A 22,939-nucleotide genomic window follows, 5' to 3' on the forward strand; every position below is an offset into this window, starting at 1 on the left:
TAGTTTACTTTTAACATGATACGCTAAAATTGTAAGTATACTTCTGGGCATTCCTTGTTAAACAATTGAAAAAAGTACAGAAGTTAAACTGTTTCAATTAAATTTAGTACTTATTTTAGCTCTATGTTATAATAAATTTTTTATGTTTTTTACCACTTTAGTAGGTTGTTTTAATAAGTTTTTTAGTTATTAAAAAATAACATTATGTAATGTTAGTTTTTTTTTTGTCAAAAACTAACTGTAAAAAAGTTTTATGCTATTGTTGAGGCTCAAGAATTTTTTTAAATTGAAGATTAACTTGTCACGACTTGATAAAATGAAACGTTTTTAGAAAAGAATAAATACATTTTATAATTTACTTATGTATAACAGTTTTATAGAAATAAGTTAAAACAAAACTTTCACTAAACGTGGTACTAAAACTTAGAAAATCTTTTCATTGCTTTTGATTAAAATTAAGAAAAAATATATACCAAAAATTTGTCGTTGTTAAGATTCTGTTTAACCTTATTTATACTATTTGTTATTAAAAAAAGGTTGAAATAAAGTAAAGTAAAGTTTGTTTAATTTAAAAAGGTTTTCGGCGGTTTGAAAAAGGATAACTCATGGTTGAAGTACCAAAAAAATTTGCAAAATTCACAATTACTAAAAATTGAAAATATAGATGAAAATATTGCTGATAAGATAGGTTTTGAAAAAATGAATTCTAAAAAATTATGCTCACTAGAAAGACCAAGAAGCACTAAAATTTCTGTTAGTATCAAAATTAAGTAGTCTATTAATGAATATTAGAATTGTCAACAAAAACGTAAACATTATCATTTGACACAGTTTTTAGTATTTATTAAAGTTCTCCAGTAATTTTACACCTAATCTAAAAATTAACTCCTATACTACAAAATTCTAATTATAGCTCTAATTAATACTAAAAACCGCATTGAAAAATCAGATGAAATCTCCGACATTGCTCACTACCCTCCCCGTAAAAATACCCCAATCCGTATCTGCAGCACACCTTTCGCAGAGTTTCACTTCCAACAAGTTCATTGTTCCACGCAACTCGTCTGCTGCGTCTAACTCCGACATCACTGTAAGTATATTTAGATATTGATTTAGTAATTATTTCAGGTTTGTAACACGTTAAAGTATTTTGCAAGTATAAATAAAATTACTTTACCTATTTTCAGTTATTTAAAACAGCCTGTGTTTTCTACAACAAGTTAAACTAGTTCAAATATATGAATAATTTTTAAAATTGGTCATGGTGTTTTAAAATTTACAAGTTTTAAAATATACAAAGCAATGAACTTAACAAAAAGATAAGATTTACCGCAGAAACGACTGGTCGGGAGCGCTAACGCTCTGCTGACGTCATCACCGGTGATGGAGGTAGAAACGCAGCTTCAAACAACGTCATCAGCCGCATCGAGACGTCTGTCCATGCGGGGAAATTTGAGAACTAAGAGTATGTTTCAAGTGAGCACCAAAAAAGTAAAAGAAAAACAGGTGTTCAATCCCTTCAACCCAAGCAACATGGACACTCCGAAAAACTCCAACAGAAGAAGGTTGAGTGTTTTATTAAATAGTTAGTATTGTTTACAGATGAACTATTCTAAAGTTGTTATATATCAAATTAAAAGTTATATATTCCGCTGACAGTTATTTAGAGTCACATAATTACATTAATATCTATAATATAGATTCTATGATATAGATTCTATATCGTATGATTTTTTATATATTCAACTATCTTAGTGAAGTTTTAAACCTTCAATTGAACTTACACGGTAGAATAATGAATTCAAACTAAATGACTCGCATTTTTTTTTATTTTAAGTAAAATAAATACCTGCTGATCTTTTTTAGCTGTTAGCTGTAAAATAATTAAGTTAACTTGTGAAAATAAATTAAAAATGTAGTTTTTATCTCGTTTCTTGAATGGTACTTGTATTTCAAATGTAGTTTAAAACTATCATGAATTTTTCTTGTCTTAAACAATTTATGTTAAAGCTCAGGTTAAATACTGATTTGTTTATTTATTAGTTTTTGCCCTTTTTAGAATGGATATTTTATTATAACAGGCATAAACAGTATACATTATGGTATAAGAAGGTATATTCAACAATACAAAGCTTAGTGCAAATTAGCATAAAAACTTTATAAAATGCATCCTTATAATTCAGTTTTGAAGAAAAAAGCAACAACTTTTATAACTTTTGTTCGTCTGAAACGCAGCGTGGTTTCCCTTTTTACTACTGCCTGCCATCAGACGGTCTGACCACCTTGGCCTAGGAGTTTCCCTAAGGGAGGAAGTATCGGTTTTGCCCATATTATCTATCTGACTCTTTACACGTCAAAAGTTTTAGTAAATATTTTATTTTTCCGAACTAATCAGATGGGGTCACACTTATCCGAAGGGAAGCAACGGCCAGGCGATCGTGCTGCATCACCAAGACAAGAAGAAGAAAAAGAAAAAGGAGAGCAAGTACGGATCGCTGACGAGGGGAGGGAGCAGCCTGAAGAAAACCCACCGCATCAGTGAATCGACGACCGACGAAGAAGTTAAAGAATCGTCGTACAAATACAATTCTATCAAAAAGTAATCTATTTTCGTTTAATTAAAAGTTTAGTTTATTTTGTTTTACTTTGTTATTATTTTTCGTAATTCTAACTAATGAAATTCCTCTAATATGTGGTACAAATAGTTAAAAGAGTATTTTAAGCTCCATTTATGATTTATAACTTGTACTATAAACTACTAATATCCTGTATGGTTTTTGACATTAAAAGTTTGTTGAATAAACACATATGGACTAAGTTTTTGCTTTATCTCATTTTGATTTTTTTTAGATTAAGGACAAGATTAAGGTTAGGATAAAAAAATCATTAAAAAAAAATTTAGTTGTGTTGCATTTAAAAGATGTAAACTAAATTCCATCCGTTTATATAGTTATTGTATAAAATTTTAAAAATTTTAGATATAAGTTTGAAAAAAATGTTAATAACTTATACTTTTCAAGTGTTTTGCAAAATTGTTAGTTTAACTTATATTATTAAACATTTTTAGCAGTGACTTTTATTGATTTATATTCTTTTTATAACTTCATAAAAAAAAACTGGCCTGGATTTTTGAATATAGTTTAAAATGTGAAGCTTTGTAAGGAAATATACGTTTGTGAAAATATCCTACAAACTTTGTTTTTACACAGTATGTATAAATATTTTATTTAATATACAAGAACTTTCACAAATTTAGAAATTTCGTCAAAAACCGAAAGGCGGGGTCGAAACCTTCGAGCTTCACCACAAGAGCGTCAAGCCTTCAGCTGTCCTCGAGCCACGGGTCGAACCGGTCGACCGTGGTCAGCTGCAGGAGCACGAACTCGGTGTGCGAGAAAAGTGACGACAAGTTGTTGGAAGTTATTGGAAAATCAAGTAAGAGTTTCATTTGTTTCTCACACAAGTCATCTCAGTCGTGCACACATGCTTTTTTTAAACTTTTCATGTTGCCTTTTACATGTTTTAATCATAAAACTTGAAAAAAAAAAATAATTTGAAAAGTTTAATTTCTTCTTTTGTTTGGTTGTTCATGCTTTTATTAAAAACTTTGTTTTACTTTTTGCTTTTTAAAAGTCATAAGATTGAACTTTTTTTATATTTTTGTTTAACTTTGATGTTTTTCCTATAAATTGAAAAAAAAACATTTTGTTTAAGAATTAACTTATCAAAACTTGAGTTATTTTCAGAAAAAAACATTTTTCCGAAAAATTAAATAGCATTTAAAATAGAATAATGCAACGTATACTCTATTTAAATAACTTTTTGTTATTGAAGCTTAAAATACGCTAAAACTTGTTAAGATAAGTATAAGTTCTAAAATTTATATACAATTATCAATATCAAAGTTTGACTAGAATTACTCAATAATTTAAATTATCTAGAATTTAAATTTAGTTAAATATTTATTTTTTTGAAAAGTTAGGCATGATTGAAACATATTTTTATGTGTAAACTTGATGTATTGTCTGGTATTTATAAATTCCTATGGTTATTATCAATTTCTTTTGCAGTTTATCAAGATTTTTTACTTAAGGAATAATATTTTTTTTTAAGTTTAAAGTCATAGTTTTAAAATAGTTATGAAATTTGTAGTTGTTTAATTTAAACATTATGTAGGATTAAAAAAGTAAGGGTACTTTTAGTTTTTAATTGAAAATTCGTATGTGTCTATATTTTTTTTATAATATTTAGTTTAAAAAAGTCTAATTTCCAAATAAGTTTGTTAAAAATAAGAGTTTACATTTTTTACAAAACGTTTTAAATACAGTTAAAGACTTGTTACATAAATTTTCAAACTAACTATTGTCATAAAGTGAAAATTTAAGATATAAAAGTAAACTAATTTTTGAAATTTAATTACCTTTATGACTTCAAAATTCAATGACTTTATGATGTGTTTTACCTATAGTTGATTATCAAGTGTTTTACAAAAAAAAATCATGTCAACTATAAAGTTATAACCCTTTTTATTCAATAGTTTTTTATTATAGAACTTAAATTTAATTAAAATATTACCGAAATCTATGTTTAAGTACATAATGCTAATGCATACTAAAAAGGAAAAACTTTAAAATAGTCTAAAAAACACTTGCTTTATAATTTTTATTAGTCAAAGGGCAGTCTAAAGTTCCTAGTGTAGTAGAGTAACATTATAACGACTAACTTAGTTTTAAAGGTTTTTAAAAAAGCATAAAACAGCAAAAGATATCGTTTTTCTAAACAAGTGTTTTTGTTTTGCTTCTTTTAAAGAAGTGCTATTTTTTGTATTGAAGACGGATCTGATTCGAGAAAGCTAAGGGAAGGGATGTTGTGGGCTTGGGGATTGAGTGGCGACCTACAGTGGACTCCCGACATCGACACGGGTAACTAGATTTTAAAATATGTTCGTTGTAAATGTAAATGCCTCTGCTTATGAGCATAAAGACGAGTTTAGTATGTAGCAATTGTTATTTATGGTTGTTTCCACTTTTTTAACTGCGCTTGGTAATTTATGTAGATTTAATTGAGAATAAACTCCGTTGTTATATATAAAAATATAAAGTTTAAAGGTATTCTTAAGAAAATTATGGTAATAAATTTTACAGCTAAATTACAGAATTTTTGTTTTGTTTATTTAGTTTCCGTGTTAGATTAAAAAATTATATTTTTTATAAGCGACAAAAGTATATTTTGTTTGATATGTTATATTGATTTTTTGTTCTGGTATTCAACGATTTATTTTATTAAAATGCTATGCTAAAAATTATATTTGATTGAGATCAAAAAATATCTAAACGTATAGATATAGATAATTTTTGTAAATATACTGATTTTAGGTTGTAAATTGTCCAAAAATACTTCACCTACACCAAAGACTATTTTAAGCACGCATATTGATTAAGCATGAATAGAAAAACATATTAGAAATTAGCACTATAGTTTTTCGAAATCAAATTAACATTATAGAATGTTTGCATGCTGTAGAGCTTATAATGTTAGACTATAAATAACAATTTCTTTATGTACGCAAAATCTTACATTGAATATTTTATAATTATTGTGATTCTAAATAGAACAGCTGCCAAGCTTATTATATACAAACTAAAATCACAACTTGAAAAAATAGATCTTATAATTAATAATTGTTGTTTTCTTTTAAAATCTATCATGAAGCAGACAAATCCAGTTACAGTGTAGTCATTGATGATTGCATTTAAACGCAAGCAGATTCATCGCTTTTTACTTCAATTAGAGTTTATGACTGGCCAGAAACCTTTATTAAATTTTTGAAGCAGTTTTTGCACTGTTACAACGATTAAAAACTTTAGATTTCTTAAGGCAGGAGTCTCTTATATTAATTGTCAAATATACTTATCCTTAGTGACACTTTATGTTAAATCATAAACATATCACCTAACTAAAATATGAGGAAAAGAAAACATGAAGTTCTTATTTTCCTACATAGGTTTTTTTGGTTTTGCGAATGCTGTTTTTTTGAATAGGAATTGTTTTACTTTTCGCTTTAGAAATGTATAAAAATTTCCAAAATTTTGAAGAAATCAAAACTAAAATCATACTTAAAATCAGCATTTAAAAATATGTTTATATTATGTTAATAAAATACACCTTATCTGCTAGTATGCTAGCTGAAAGTTTTAAATGGTTTTTTGGCTAAATTTAAATAGAAAAGACTAACAGCATCATGGTAAAAAATAGTAAAAGATAGTAAAAAACCTATAAGTTATTGCTGATTTTTTCTAATAGAAGATCTGAAAGAAACAATTTTGTTACAAAATAATAATGGCTCAAAATTAGTTTACTGTTGTAATTTGAAATTTATTATGCCCACAATACCTTTTAGTTAAACTCTTCAGTTAATTTTATTTTTAGTAGGATATTTTTATTTACTTTTTTTTCTTAGTTTTGTGATAACTTTACTATAAGTGTACCAGTTAAAATTTATTATTAACTAGCTTTAAAATCAAGTGTTATATTTCCGACTACTTGTAATTAAAATGCAACAAAAGAGTTGATTAAATTTAATACATTTTCACTGTTTCAAGAACTAATTTTTTAACTTAATTTTTCTATTCCATATACTTTTCTGTCTTATAAATTTACAAACAATTTTTTCAAAATTAATCATATTATTTTATGGTTTCTCATTAGTTACTCTGAATATTGTATAGTTAAAACAAACTCGATGTTGTATGATAATAGTACTCATTAATTGTATGGAATATTATGATTAAAATAAAAATTGTCGGATACTTAAAATTTTAGTGAGGAAATCTTGTAAGCTTGAAATAAAATAGGAATAAAATAAATTACTTTACTTTTTTTGTAAAAACTATTATAGCAAGTGACCATGATTTTTTAATTAGGACTAGATTGGAAATCATTGCAAACCCCAGCTTGCCTGCCAATAACCACAGATCACGATCCTAACATAAAACTGTTTGACAAGTTTTATACTTATGCCCTAGTAATATCAGAGTAAGTTTATTGAAAAATTTAATCACTTTTTTTACAAATTATATTTGTAAAGTGTATTTTTTGGTACAAGGAAAAAAAACTTAGTGTAAACCAGGGGCGTCGCGTGGGGTGTTGCACTGCCGCATTTGCACCATCTTTAAATTTAGTAAAAAAAAATTATGTACTTTTAACGTTTCCGTTATTTTTTAGAACAAAATCTCTTATAAAACTCCAATTTAGAAAACGACCATTTTGCTCACTTCACTGCCGCAAACTCTTAGCTGACTGCCGCAAATGAACTCAAAAAAGCAAAAGTTCTTCAAGAATTACCGCAAAATCCATATCTTGCGGTAAGTAAGCTAAGTTGACAATTCCCTAAAATAGTACAGGTTTAAGTATCATTCCACAAGCTATTGTTACCAAAAAATGAAAACAAAGCTATGCAGAGCAGAAGCAACTCGAGCAGAGGCAACTCGAGTAGAAGCAACACAAGCAGAGGCGATTCGAGCAGAAGCAACTCGAGCAGAAGCAACTCGAGCAGAAGCAACTCGAGCAGAAGCAACTCGAGCAGAATCAACTCGAGCAGAGGCAACTAGAGCAGGGACAACTCAAGTAGGGGCAAATCGAGTAGGGGCAAACCGAATTTTATTTTTCTGCACCACCTAGGAAAAATACCACGCGACGCCACTGGTGTAAACCAGGGGCGTCGCGTGGGGTGTTGCACTGCCGCAACTGCACCACCTTGAAATTTTGTAAGAAAAAAAAAAGTATCTATAACGTTTTCGTTATTTTTTTGAACGAAATCTCTTTTAAAACTTCAGTTTTGAAAACGACCATTTTGCCCACTTCACTGCCGCAAACTCTTAGCTGACTGCCGCAAATGAACTCAAAAAAGCAAAATTTCTTCAAGAATTACCGCAAAATCAATATCTTGCGGTAAGTAAGCTAAGTTGAAAATTCCCTAAAACAGGACTGCTTAAGTATCATCTACAAGCTATTGTAAACATAAAATAAAAACAAAGCTAAGCTACTGCAAAGGATTAAACTTGAGTTTATGTACCCACATGATTTTTTAAATTTAACAGGTCACTTCTATTAAAAAATTTGCCATAAATTGCTTATTTTGAAAAAAAGATAAAAACCCTAAATCACCAAAGTCTTAAAAATTTGATTTTTTATTTTAATCTGCATACATAAACTTAACTATAACTGATTATTGTTATCATAAAGTTAATAAAATAAATAATAAAATTTAAGTTCTGAAAAAAAGAATTAAGAAGTTTATTATAAACTTCTAGTTCACTCTTACAGAAAAATATTTTAGGTTTATATTAAATAAAAAATAGTATTATTTCAACAATCACATATTTAAATAAAGTAAATAGCCTTAACTTAGAAACTTTGATTACTTAGAGTAGTTTAACATTTTAGGAAAATTTAGTCTACCTCAACTTTATATGACTTTTGGTTTAATTTTTTCATAAACAAAGCAAAAAGTTTAGATAAAATTGTTGAAACATGGTTGCCTTGCCTCATAATGAGGATAACTTAGAAATGTTAAAAACTCAAGATGACCCAAGATAAATTAAAACAGACCAAATTAAAAAAAATATTCAGGCTGACTAAAGCAGTTTTAATTTTTACTCTGAAAATAACAAGCTTATTTAAAATTAAAAAATAAGTGTTTTACTCCTATGGCCACATGAAAACTAACTAACCAAATTTTTACTTCTATAATGGTTACATATTTATAAGTTATCTTTAAAATTCATGAAAAGTTCAACAGCCTCACAACTAAACTTAAAAAAGTTGAGCTCCTGACAAAAATACTGTCATCAAAATGAAAAACAACTTAAAATTATGTAAAGAAAAGATACCCTTAAAAAACTATTGATTTTTAAAACTCCAACAAAAAACATTAAAATTAGAAAAAAAGTTTATAAAAATTTAAATGTTTGTAAAAAAATGTGCAAATTAGTGAGGGGTAAGGGGGGAGGGTGTATAGGCACTTTTTTACATGTTGTTCTTATCTTAACTTTTTCAGAAAGCTAATAGTTACTCTTTAATAAACTTGAAATTTCCAATTAAACTTTTAGTTACAACCAGTCAAAGCCAGAGAGTACAATGATTTATTATACAAGGAGCAAACCAAAACAGCAAAAAATACAATTTTACTGAAAACCTATATTTTCCATCATTTTTAAAGAAATTTTTATCATACTTTTTCATCCTAATCTTTATGAAATTTTATACTTTTGTTGAAGAGAAGTGTTAAATTTGTAACTATCAATATGTATTTATATATATACAAAAAAATATTACTTTTGTTATAACTTTTTTTTCTTAGTGTTTTAAATATCTATTTTAGCAAATTGTTTTATTTTATAAAAGAAACATCTAAAGATTTTGAGGCCAACTTATAAAAAAAGATATGATTTTAGTGATTTGATTTATTTGTTGTTTGAGTTTATATTATAAAAATAAGGATTCATTTGTACCTCTGACTGTGAATTACCATATCTCAAAAATTTTAATGAATTTTTAATATTGATAAAAGATGACTTGTAGTTAAACTAAAACTGTATAAAGTAATTTCAGTAAAATAATTCTAAAGTAGATGTTAAGGGCATAAAGGGAGGAGGGGGGGGGGGGGGGGGTTAAAACATTTTTTTAAACACTGTTTTAGTTTGTGCCTCCCATTATGAACCTTTTGTTGCCTTTGACTTTGACCGGCTATATCTTAAAACATGTACTGAATTTTTAAAATCTGTGAAAAGCATCTTGTAGCTTAGTAAAAACTACATAAAATAAGATCAAATTGTGAAAAAAGTGTTTTATCTCCCCTATGCCCTTAAAAGCAAAGCTTATCTTCAGGTGTAGCAAAAGTTCAGTTGTTTTCAAACTTGACAGTAAAAATATATTTTTATTAAAATAATTGATTTTTTTTTAAATTCTGCACCACCTAAAAAAAATACCACGCGACGCCACTGGTGTAAACAGTTAAATGACGATATAAATTCTTAAAAAATTTTTTGAGGGGCCACATCAAAAAAATTCATATATACTTGAAAAAAAATTAAGAATGCTCATGTAGGTCGAATTAATAACCTTATGATAATAAAAAAGAACTGTTAAAAAATAATTTTTAAATTTACTTAAAATTACTATATTTAAAAACGTATTTTATACATTTCACATTTTTTTAGATATTTATTTTACAAAAATAAAAGTTGCTCTTGTAATCAATAAAGTTACAATAGTATAAAAAATAATTATAAAAAAAGTATATTAAAAGGTCTAATTTAAAATATACTAAAATTATTAGAATTTAGGTTGTCGAAATTTGAATTGTCAGAATTTGAATAGTCGTGCACCCAGTGTAAACAATCATATTTATAAAAAAAGTTTACGAATCTTAACTTTATTAAACTCTTAACGCTAGTTATGTTAAAAATAAATCATTTACAACTTGTATTTTTTTGAACACTTTTAGAAATTAATTATTTTAACTAAAGTAATAAAGGTCGAAGCTCAAAGTTTAAAAGCATGCATGTTTTTACTTTTTAGGGATTCCAGCTCAGATGTAAGGTCGGTCAAGGAGTTGCTTTTAGAGATGGTAAATCAAAGGTCGGTTTATAAAAAAGCCATCAAGTTGAATTTGTTAGCTTTCAGAAGCTTTTAACGTTGTTGTTATTTACATAAGTTTTATTAGGTTTATTAGGTTTTATTAAAGTAACAAAAGTAGATGTATTAATAAAACCTAAACTTTAAAAAATTGATGATGAAAATTTTTACAGAGTTTTAATTTTTGTAAGAAATAGCTTATGACAAATAATAATCATATTTTAAATATTTTAATTTAAAAACGAGCTACAACAGGTTATGTCAGGGATTTCAAATAGTGAAAGATCCTGAAATAATAATTGGCAAAAAAAAGCGAAACCGAAAAGAAAATTTCGGATCCAACTCTACAATTGTGAGTCCTAACAATATAGTAAAAAGTCACCCCAAAGATGCAGAATACTTTTGGAAAAGTAAGTAAAAGTATTTTTATTTTTTGTTTTTCATATATAACTAGATTTTAGTTATAGTTAAAACTTAAGCTTTTTTTCTCATTAATATTAACAGCTTTAAAGTTTAAATCAATAAATGAAATTTTTAAGTATATTGAGTTTTCATGTGTATTCATGGAAATCAAATAGTTAAGTATTTTAAGTCATCTTAACTTTAAACTACTTTTTTTTGGACAACTTATTTTGATCGTTAAGTAGCATTTAAATTTGTTATCAAGTTATTTTTATAACAAAAACTATTTATAGAAATTACTAATAATAATCATTATATGTAATGATTTTAATGAAATTAAAATTAATCTAAAAAGAATCTTATTATCTCAATCTCATAATGCTTTTGTTTTTTATACTAAGTTTGGAGAATATCAAAATATTAACGAGCTTATATTGATCAACTAGTTATTTGGTTGAAAAATAAAGCCATCGAAATTTAATATTTGACTACTTATTTTTTTTAATTACAGCATCAACATAACATTTTTTTGGTAAAACGTTATAAGAAGTGTAAGATATAAGTGTATATTGTGGCTATATACTTATTTTTTTAAGACTAAGAGATACTATTTTACTTATACTGGTTGACCTTAAATTAAAAAAAAAAGATTGTAGAAGAAGGACATTTTTGAGAATTCAAAATCTTTTTTTAGATATTTTTATGAGTTAACAAATTTTAGTTTATGAAAATAAGTTTTTGTTAAAAAATCCATAAAGTAATAAATAAGGGCATATCTGAAGGCTTATATTCTTAAAATAGTTCAACAAAAGACTTTTATATATTTATAGATAAACAGACTCTAGTATAAAATATTAGTTAAGTTTCAACTCGTAGATTATAAAAATAAGTTTTTTTTTTCCATTATTATTTTTTTTTTTTGTTATTACAACTTAAATAAAACAGTATTATTTAGCATTTTAGAACATTAATGAGATATTTTACAATAGTTACGGTGTTTCAAATAATTCTTACGGTTGGTTTTTTTTTAGTTGTAATGTAAATTGAACACAATTAAGATTCACTACCTTATATATAATTTAAGATTTTATAAAAGATTACTTTTTTAAATACTAGCAAACTAAGCTTACAAAATAATAGGAATACAGAAAAGTTATTGATAGTCTAATATTTAAATTAATGACTAACTTAAGAACGACTTTAGCTTCTAAGTGTTTAGTTACTGAATAACTAAAATTCATAAAATAAAAATACAAAACTATGAATATTTTTTAGCTTTTGAAAATTGAACTTTTATTTGAGATTGATTAAATTAATAAAAAAACTCATAACAAAGAAAGCAATTGCTGTTAGTGATTACAAAACTTGAGCAAAGTTCTGTGAAATTTTAAACAAACTTAAAACAAATAGGTTTTTAAAATTGTTTCTAAAAAAAAATTGTTATGGTTAGTAAAAATTATCAGTATGCTTTTCTTACAAAGTTCAATTTATAGCTTGTGACAGTGATGTGCAATTTCCTAATGCTTTCAAAATGACTCACGAAAGAAGTCTTTGTCATATGCTGTGGCTGGACAAAGTCAAAGATACTGTAGAAGTTCGATTTTGTTTCATATAGTTTATTTTTGTAACCATTAATATATACTTTTGAAATTAGTTTTATGTGATTAAGTAAATTAGAGTTTATTATAACGTTTTACATACGTTTATCACGAAATAAACCAGCTATTACGCAATGATGTATTAAACGTTTTAAACATTATTTTTATTTAATTTTTTTGGTTTTAAAGAAGTACATTAAATGAGATTTTTTTTTGAAAAGACATTAAAACTACAAACAGATAGATTACTTTTTAATGTTGTACCTTAAATAGGTTGTAATTTACAAGAGTAATATGAATAAAGACAAAGAAACAGAAAACACGCAATCTTTCCATCTCACTTATACATACATGATGTGGCCGAAACTTCGCGATAGATATCAGGCTGACCAATGTAATTTTAAGTATGAAAAGCTAAATGAGCATTATTGGAACAGACATGATTCTTACATAACTGATGGTATTGACAACTACGAAATAGAAAAAGTTTGTTGTCGATTCAAAAAATAGAATTAAAATAAAACAGATTAAGATTTTAAACGGAAAATATTCAGTTGGTTTTAGTAGTTAAAAATTTTCAAATAGTAAAAAAACAATTTAAAACTGAAAATTGTTTTGAATTGAAGTTTTATGAAAAATCTAAGATGTAATAAAACGTGAAACTAACAACAATTTGTTAAGTAAACTTAAAAAAATAAATGTTTAATAAGAATATTTAAAATGAAAAAAAAATATTCCTTTATTTAAGAAATGCATGTTTAGTAGTTGCATATTGATTTCATTCATAATTTACTAAAAAGGACCTAAAATTCTGGCAATCAAGATTTGTAGTAATTCCGAGTCCCCAAAACAAACTGAAATTGGTAAAATCAAAGGAAAATAACACGTCGTCTTTGCGAAGATATGATATTTTCAACGATAAGTAAGTAGTTTGTTCTACTTATTTAACCGGTAGTTTCCATAGAAAATTCCTTCAATTTAAATACTTTTTAACCAATTGGGTTATTTTATTGGTTTTTATGTTTTATGTCTTAACTACGTGGTCTCCAGTAACTTACTGACTGCTATACTTACGAGAAGTAAATAATATACAAACAGTATAAGTTACAAAACTATTTCCTAAGTTATGAATAAAACACACTTTGAATAAATGCAATTTAATTTATTTTCAATAATAATTCTTAGTTCTGAAGAAAGAAACTATTAAATCACGACACAAATAAAATCTATAAAAAGTATCAACAATCGTAAAGTTACATAAATACTAACATCAACTCCGCGATGTAGACGTTTTCTTGATTCTCGATAATTGAAGTAAAACGTTAAACTTAATCGTAACTAGATCATACCGCGGAATAACTTTGCAACTAACCTTTATTTGAAAGACAAAGGCAAATTTATACGCATTGAAATAAAATTAACTCCTTTAAGTAAACAATATTGTTTATTGTTTTAGAAAATTGTTTTAAGAGTTATAAAAATTGTTTTGGAAAAGCTTATTTTGAAAATAATGAAAAATGTTTTGGAAAAGCTTTTATTGTTACAAAAAATTCCATATTTATTCACAAGCTTTAAAATACTAAAATAAAATGTTAGTTTCATTACAACTTCATTTTTGCGAACAGACCAACTTTTGACGGCAGTGAGGTCGGATACAATGAGCTGTTGGAAAGTTTTATAAAGTTTTTTCACGATATGAATGACATTCGTCAACCGAATAATCGAAACAAATCAGCTTTGCGCAAAACATGGACTGTAAGTCTGTTTGATGTTGTATTCGATTTCTCTAAATTACTTATTTTAGGTTTGTGTTATTTATACATTTGTTGTGACAAATTCTTAACCAAACAAAAAATTTAACGTAGATTTTTTGTTTAAAGTTCTTACAGCAGAATTACTAAACTACAGCAAAAATCGATGCTCAACCTCCACATCGGAAGCAACCAGCCATCAAGTAGATCTTATATGACGTCACCATTGCTTCCGAACACGTCACCGTCGTCAACTACTGAAAACCAGCACAAACTCGCCACCAGATGTCACTCGTCGACGCCCAGCAACAAAAATCAATTTCAATTGTCTCATTTTTCTCCCAGCGGCGGTGGGGAGGTGAAGAAAAGTTTGGCCGACGGCAACATAAAGCAGCCGGTGCCCATAAGGAGCAGAGTCAGTTTTTTTACCTTTCGCTAATAAAATAACTTGAATATTGTTATTGCAAGTTTACTGTCCTATTTTATTTGTTTTGATTATTTTTCTCAATAGGATTTTCGATGATCATGAGATGTGAAAAGCTAGATATGCTTAAATTTATTTTTAATTTTTTAAGTGTGTTTCTTCAATTAAAAAAGTTACAAGTATATATTAATTCACAACATGTTGCACTTAACTAGTAAATTTTGAAGTTTCGACAAAGTTATTAAAATTAAAACTATAAAAGACAAAAAAAAATATAAATATCGGTAAAGGTTGTAAACATTTTAGTATTTTTTTAAATCTTATATATTTTAATTTTATTGAAAACTATACAGCATCACACAGCTGGTGCAACTGTACAGCCAGCGGTTGGTATTGAAACGGAGGAAAAATCTATGCTGCAACAACAAACTGGTCTTATGAGTTCGAACATCGAGCTTAGGAGTGCCAATGACGAAGACTCTTTCACTGCAGCTGTAGCAGCTATGCTAAACGACAAGTGAGATGACTACCACTTAGTTTGATATAAACTTTATCTTCAAACAAAATACTTAAATTTTTAGAATGTTCCTTGTTTTTTATTTTAATAAAGTCATTTTTTTCTGAATTTTTTTATCAAATCTTATGTATTGTATTATTAAATAGAACAGGGTTGAAGTTTTTACCGAGCAACAAAGATCTTCCAAGTAAAAGTTTTCTTGCAATTGATGCCGTTAGTTGGGCAGTTGACAGAATTGATGGTGTCAAAAATGTGAAGCAAGCTTGTGGGTACTTTGAAGTATGTTGCTATAGTTGTTGTTTTTTTTATCAACATTAAAAACCTACTAGTTAAAGAATAATTTTTAGACTGCTTTACTTGATGTTATATGAGTAAATTAAGTTTAAAGAAAAACTAACTCTTACAAGTTTATTTATTTTCATACTTTTTCAAAACTTAACAAGTTAAATAAATATATGCATAACGCATCACATAGATTTAATAATTTTTTTGATAACTGATAATTACTTAACTGATATTTTAAATAAAATTACACAGTTAAAAATAAAATTAAAAGGTTTGATAAATTAATTTTTGAGTAATAATTCTATTGTAACTGAGGATCTCATTAATCTTACTGGTTAACTGAGTGAAACATTGCTTTATGAAAGAGTTCTAAAATAATAAGTTTGTATTTATCTTTTCTTGGTTCAAGTTCAGAACTTTAAATGTTGCTCTTAGTATAAGCCAGTAGTATAAAATGCTGTTTTGAACTTAAACAAAAACTTATTTTTAAAATTATTCTAATTAACTTTCATCATCTGAATTATTGAATAGTTCAAACAAAAAACTTTTTTTTGGTATAAACTAGCAATATTTATTTTAGGAAATGCGAATAAAGAATCTTATAGTTCATGTATCTGGGGATAAAAAACGTGAATTTAAAAATGGATACATTCTGTTTTCAATTCAAGAAACTACTTCTACTATCAATGAACGTGCGTTTTGAATTATAAAATATTACTTAAACAACCCAAAAAAAAATCGAACACATTTAAGCAAAATGTAAAACTTTCTTAAAATGATGCTAAATTACTGCTTTGTTTAAGTCAACGTAAGTAATGTTAATATTTAATTGTTTATTTTGGTATTTTTAGTTGAAGATCCTTCAAACCATCAATATGATCGACCAAAAACTATTTGCGAGAAAGAATGGGTCGAGGTGGAATTTAAAACTAAAACCAGGCTCATAACCTCCCAGTTAGACAAAATGTCCTCGTTTAAAACCAACAAATCATTCATTAGAGTTAAAAACAAACTTCAGGAGAGACCAAATAAAAACGTAAGTTTTGAATTTATAAATAACTGGAATGAACTTTTTTTTATAGTCACCTAAAAACAATCAACAAACTTTCAGCAGTTTCCAATTATAAAGTGCATTAACTTGCGACTGAACAACAGAAGCAAAACGTACAGGAAAGAATGGTGCCAAATAAAACACAACACTTGTATTGACCAACCAGATACCGGTATGACCTCGTTCAGCCAATCACAAGACGACATTTTGTTTTCGTTCGAACTTCAATGGATGGTTGCCACCGCAATGTATCTGAAAAATCTTGTAAGTTCTAGTAAAGCAATCTTCACTCATTTGCTTAAATATATAAGTAATTCAGTTTGTACCAAGTATTTTGTAAATAGTAATATTTAAAAAAAATTCTAAACTGCTACTGAAATCATTTTTTAAACAATAATTTTAATTATAGACCTACCTGTTTGTTTTATCCTTCTATAAGTCAAAGTTTTTATCTTTTACCTATGTTTTAATCCGTTTAATTTAATTATTTTCTAATGAGTTGAATTGATTATTTATAGTTGTAAAAAAATGGTGTATTTAAAAAAAAAAATTGTATGTAATAAAACTAAGACTTTATTTTCATTGATAAACACTCTTTAAAGTTTTTGTACAAATAATAAGTATAAATAACAAAAAAGTGTTTTTTTATGGCACATTTTATACGGACATTTACTTTTCAAACCGGCTCAGTTTTTTAGTGCAGTTTTATATAACGTTACAACTGAGTTGTTGTATCTGTCACAATTGTAAAACTTGTCACTTCAAAAACTTTCATGTTAGATTTCGTTTTTTTTTTCAAAGCTCTAACTATCTATGACAAAGCTTTTAAAAGTATGAAATATAAACACAGCTGACAAACTGGTCCAGGTCTGCGATACGCCACAACCTCTACTTGGTACCTGTCCCGAAAAACCCTTTTCCGCCACACTCGCACAACTTTGACCCAATCAGAGCGCCGAGATTCGTTCCTTTGAATTTGGACATAATATTGGCCAATCATCCCATGCTTCAGCAAGGTTGTTGAAATTAAAATAAAGCTTTGTAAAAAACTTAAATTGAAAAATGTTATTTAACGAAATGGTAAACTTTTTTATAATAATAAGTCTTATTAAAGTATTTTTTTAAAATATATTTTAATAAAAAATGTCGGCAAATTCATTGCATTTTTTTATTAAGTAGTAAACAATGAACTTTACCGCAAGATCAACAACAACAGCATCCGAGACAATCCTACGACCGGTTTTGTCCTTATTAGGACTCATCAGGCAGGAATAGTCGCGAGAAACCGCTATTGTGATCTTAAACAAGCGGGCTTAAGTACGAAGTACTGAAGCGACCGTTTGTGGGTAAAGTTAAAAAAATGACACAGCTAAATCATTCACAGCCCAACGTCTCAGACATTGTCAGCTTGTTGTGAGATTGTAGTCTGCGCTCGTTTGATCAGTTTTAGCCAGTATTTATTTCGGCCATCATCAACGAAGCTGAGATGTTTTATGCAATCGATAATAAACAATGAACTTTACCGCAAGATCAACAACAACAGCATCCGAGACAATCCTACGACCGGTTTTGTCCTTATTAGGACTAATCAGGCAGGAATAGTCGCGAGAAACCGCTATTGTGATCTTAAACAAGCGGGCTTAAGTATGAAGTACTGAAGCGACCGTTTGTGGGTAAAGTTGAAAAAATGACACAGCTAAATCATTCACAGCCCAACGTCTCAGACATTGTCAGCTTGTTGTGAGATTGTAGTCTGCGCTCGTTTGATCAGTTTTAGCCAGTATTTATTTCGGCCATCATCAACGAAGTTGAGATGTTTTATGCAATCGATAATAAACAATGAACTTTACCGCAAGATCAACAACAACAGCATCCGAGACAATCCTACGACCGGTTTCGTCCTTATTAGGACTCATCAGGCAGGAATAGTCGCGAGAAACCGCTATTGTGATCTTAAACAAGCGGAAATTTATTAAGTAGAATTTTTTTTTCAAAAAAACACACTTATCAACTACTGCTGTGTTTAACTAAGCTATAAAATACGATAATACGTGTATAAAAGCTAGATAATGGATACGTCATAATGAGTTTAAATAGAAAAGTGGAATAAGTACTATTTAGAATTAACTAAATTCTTATAATTATATTCTACTTCAAGCGTTTTCATAGCTTTTTTATTATTATTTACGTTTATATAGCTTCAAAACTTATATGTAAATATTTTATTGTAATTTCCTTTCACCATCTTAATTTTTTTTTAAAAGTAACCTCTCGCTTATTTACGCACATTGTGTCCACAAAAAAAAGCGTAAAGATACGAGAGATCTTAAAGATACGAGAGGTACCAAATATACTTACTATAATGGATATTTTTTGATATTGCTTCACCTTAAAAGCAGACTGGGGACTTTCCCACTTTTAACGATTTGATTACTTTATTTATAATTATTAAAAGAAAAGATAAAACTATACATGTATTAAAGTAAAAAGGATTTAAATTTATATAAAATAATAATACTTGTAAAAAAGTTTTACTAATTTTAATAACAATAAATATATTTAACCTTTTTCTTTATTTATATGTGCTGGTGAGCATTACGAAGAATTAAAGACAACGTGCGAAAAGTTTTAACGCTAGCAAGTGTTACAGAAAAAGAACTTAAACTAAAAAAACGTCAAATTAAAATTAGTGGTATGTTTTCTAAAAAACAATTTAGATTTGTGTTTAGTGTAAGCTCTATATTTATTAAGTATCACTCATACATTTTGCTAGGAAGTTTCATTAGATTTCTTTTTTAGATGTTTATTCATATATAGGGCAAGAGTGCTGTATAACTTATTTGTGTTTTAAACTCTCATTATTTCATTATACTTTCATTATTTAGCATAGTCATATTTCTTTTAGAATTTTAATTTAATCTCTTATTGTTAACAAAATTTCTGATGTACTGAGGTATAACTAAATGTTTATCAATTAGTCAAGGAACATAACTTCACAAAGTCTAAATATATAGAGAGGTGAGTTAGCATTTAAAAACATATTTTAAATTAAGAATATACAATAAACCCAATTTGTGCAATATTTAAAAAAATGTTTTTTGAACCTTTCAGAATTCTAAAATGCATAACTAAACGAGAGTGCGTAACGTCACGAGTGCGTAAAGATGCGAGATGTTACTGTACTTACTTCAGCATAAAAGTCTTGTGTATTTAATTTTTACCAAGTTCTTATCTAAACAGTATTTATTCGACGTTTTTTATTTAAACTTATTATGACGTATCGATTATCTAGCTTTTAAACATATTAATATTATATTTTATTTAACACAGAAGTAGTTAATAAGTGTGTTTTGAAAAAAAAATTACTTAATAAAACAATGCAATGAATTTATGGACATTTTTTAGTAGAGTTTGTACCCCAAAAAAGTTAAATATATTTTAAATTGACTAACTTTTCAGAAAAACAGCCATTAAGTACAGAAGTGAATTTGGTTCTCATCGAAATTATTGAAAAAATACTTTTCAGGTAGTTTTGTTTTTATAACTTATTTATTTCTAATACTTACTTGGGCTGTGAACGATTTGCCTGGGTCAATTTTTCGGACTTTACCCACAAACGGTCGCTTCAGTGCATTTGGCCTTAATCCCGCTTGGTTAAGATCACAACAGCGGTTTCTCGCGACTAAGCCTGCCTGATGAGCCCTTTTAAGGACGAAACCGGTCGTAGGTTGTCTCGGATGCTGTTTTTGTTGGTCGTGCGGTGAAGTTCATTTCTTATTATTTATATAATACTTACTTAAAATTCCTCGTTTCTTAAATAATTTAGTGTTTTAAACTTAGAATAGTACACTGCTGTGTTCAAAATAGTTTGATCAATCTTATCTTTTACAATTAATCTTGTAGGTACTAAAAAAACTGCAAATTTTTCAATTTTTAAAAATAAAATAACAATATTTAGGCTAGCTAAAAATAGATTAAAGTTTTTGGAAGTTTTATGAAAAACTGTGTCAAGGATAAAAATAATTTAATACTTGCTTAAAAATGATGTAATCCTGTTTTATTTTGATTTTTACAACTATATTTTTAGCTTTTAGTAATTAAAAATAAATTCAATAGTAAGTTTTTTACCTAAACAACTTTATAATGCTTTGCTAGTGCGTTTAACTTTTGTAACACATTATAATACTCTGAAATCGCATTATGGTTTTGTGATAACACAATTGATTAGTCAGATTTTGTGTTTAGCTCGGGATAACTTGACCGAGTAGGTTTACTAGTACCTAAATCTTTTTAGCTATTTACTTACGCGTGGCGTGCTTAATAATTATCTTAGAGAGGCTTAACTTTTTCAAATTTATACTTAATTAGTATTGATTGAGCTGATATTCAGTTTTTCACATTAAACCATAGACTTTCTTGATATCAAATAGATTGTACTGCAAGTCTATTGCAAAATATTAACTTGACAACTAAACTTAAAACAAAACATCGATCAGGTTTGGATTCTTGAAATTCGAGCTTCCATCTTCATCTGACTTCAAAGATTGCTACTCAACGCAGATGCACTGCGGAGAGAAAGTTTCCCCGAACAAAAACTTGTCTACCAGGGACTACATTCACTACACCGGCCAGCTGTTGGCCGGAATTCCGGTGAGAAACAACCGAGAAGTTTATCGGCATTCTATTGGGGCAAATTTGGTTTGTAGTTGTAAAAATAAAGTAAATGTTTAAACAAAGTACATTCTTTCATTTAAAATTTATGACAGCATCTTATTTTATTTATTTACGCCTTAACTTAGGAAAACGAAAGTTCCGAGTTTGAAAATTGCACCGAAAACAAAAATCGGTCAGGAGAAAAGTTTGCTGGAGTTTACTGGACCCACAACTACATGCAGACCAAAAACTGGACGAGTCAGTGTCCACTGCTGGAAGAGTGTCCGTGGAAATTGGTCACTGAAGATTTTGTCCGATTTTGCGAGGGACAAGACTCACGACTTGAAGAATTTGTTACTAACTTAGTTAAAAATAGAAACTTCCTAAACTTTTTGTGATTTTAAACTTTTTTGCTCGTTACAAAGTTTTAAAATTTCGGAAAAACTATCTTTTTTTGAGCTTTTTTGAAGCTTATTTAAAACGTTTAACCAAATCATACATCAATAAGATAACCTCTTAAAATCAAATTAAATTTTTTTTTAAATAATTCACCTGTACTTTTTAAGTAACTTAAAATCGAGTTGGTTTAAAATTTAAAACTGTTAAAATTTACAATAACAAATCAAAGGATAGATTAAATTTTTAGGTAATTCATTTTGTATTTTTTTCAGATAACTTAGTTAGATAACAAGTTTTCTTATTATAACAACCGATAACAAATATTTAAACAAGTTAATAGTCTTCATAAAACATAAAAGCTCTAAATGCGTTAATGTACAAAAGCATTTGGTTGTAATATATCAGTTTTAAGTAGCTAAGATTTAAAGCTAAAAGTTTCAAAAAGTAAACTAATCGTTTCAATTTATATTTGCAACGTTTGTTTAATAGATTTCAGAGTGAATTTTGTATTATATTAAAAGTTGTGCCTTCCATTCCAACAAAAGTTTAGTTTATATTTTTACTTAGTTCAATATTGAAATGTTTACTACAATTGTATTTAAACTGAACAAAAATAACTTTTTATATAATGAGTTTTGTTCTAAACTGGTTTAAAATGCTCCATACTTTTAGACATAACAAAGCAACTTATATTTGTTACTTAATAATGGAGGTTTCTTTTAATACAAGGGTTGGCTGGCATTTAGTGGTTGCGGGCAAAAAATAAAATTACTCGCGGGTCGAAGTTCTTGACATATCTGATGTAAGTTTTAAATATCCCGTAAGCTGTGCCGGAGGCCATTTTTACTCTTTATTTCAAACTCCAGTAGATCAAGTGTCAAAATATTCTTTCGCGTGATACATTTTACCTTTCACTGGCCGCATCAAATTTATAATAAAAACATGCTCTCGAATCGCAGTTTGCCGATCCCTGGAGTTGTGAACAAACTAGTTGTTAACAATGTGTCTTGTTATATTAAAACTTAAAGGCCGTTATTTAAATTGATTTTAAGTATTTCTTAAAATAAATTATAATTTTAAAAATTAGAGTTCATTAAAAAAATTAATTTCAAACATGATTTTGCACTGTTACTAGTTTTAACTTGTTGTAGTTTTAAAAACTTAAAATATAACTTTTTCTACTTTAATGTTTTATAAATTTATGAACTTCAATATATTTTG

At 27.6% G+C, this 22,939-nt stretch overlaps 1 protein-coding gene across 5 annotated transcripts in view; it reads left to right on the forward strand.

Moving 5' to 3' along the window:
• The window catches only part of LOC145831233 (GATOR1 complex protein DEPDC5-like), a 37,565-nt gene extending 15,704 nt beyond the window's left edge, over positions 1-21,861 (forward strand). For 2 of the 5 annotated variants that reach the window (XM_082938382.1, XM_082938385.1), the window contains 23 exons: positions 577-753; positions 950-1,090; positions 1,336-1,565; positions 2,396-2,599; positions 3,257-3,435; positions 4,833-4,922; positions 6,924-7,035; positions 10,582-10,641; positions 10,894-11,048; positions 12,534-12,634; positions 12,912-13,124; positions 13,439-13,560; positions 14,264-14,393; positions 14,547-14,804; positions 15,167-15,330; positions 15,477-15,609; positions 16,196-16,307; positions 16,467-16,651; positions 16,727-16,930; positions 17,517-17,682; positions 20,126-20,192; positions 21,163-21,364; positions 21,466-21,861. In XM_082938382.1, coding sequence (XP_082794508.1) covers positions 577-753; positions 950-1,090; positions 1,336-1,565; positions 2,396-2,599; positions 3,257-3,435; positions 4,833-4,922; positions 6,924-7,035; positions 10,582-10,641; positions 10,894-11,048; positions 12,534-12,634; positions 12,912-13,124; positions 13,439-13,560; positions 14,264-14,393; positions 14,547-14,804; positions 15,167-15,330; positions 15,477-15,609; positions 16,196-16,307; positions 16,467-16,651; positions 16,727-16,930; positions 17,517-17,682; positions 20,126-20,192; positions 21,163-21,364; positions 21,466-21,717 — 3,657 coding nt within the window. In that variant the 3' untranslated portion in view covers positions 21,718-21,861. Of the gene's footprint in view, positions 1-576; positions 754-949; positions 1,091-1,335; positions 1,566-2,395; positions 2,600-3,256; positions 3,436-4,832; positions 4,923-6,923; positions 7,036-10,581; positions 10,642-10,893; positions 11,049-12,533; positions 12,635-12,911; positions 13,125-13,438; positions 13,561-14,263; positions 14,394-14,546; positions 14,805-15,166; positions 15,331-15,476; positions 15,610-16,195; positions 16,308-16,466; positions 16,652-16,726; positions 16,931-17,516; positions 17,683-20,125; positions 20,193-21,162; positions 21,365-21,465 lie in introns of those variants that run through there. The other 3 variants (XM_082938383.1, XM_082938384.1, XM_082938386.1) reach the window with 3 other exon arrangements.
• The last annotated feature ends 1,078 nt before the right edge of the window (positions 21,862-22,939 follow it).

This window comes from Thalia democratica, chromosome 3 (assembly GCF_965202585.1).
Source record: "Thalia democratica chromosome 3, ktThaDemo2.hap1.1, whole genome shotgun sequence".
Classification (NCBI taxonomy): domain Eukaryota; kingdom Metazoa; phylum Chordata; class Thaliacea; order Salpida; family Salpidae; genus Thalia; species Thalia democratica.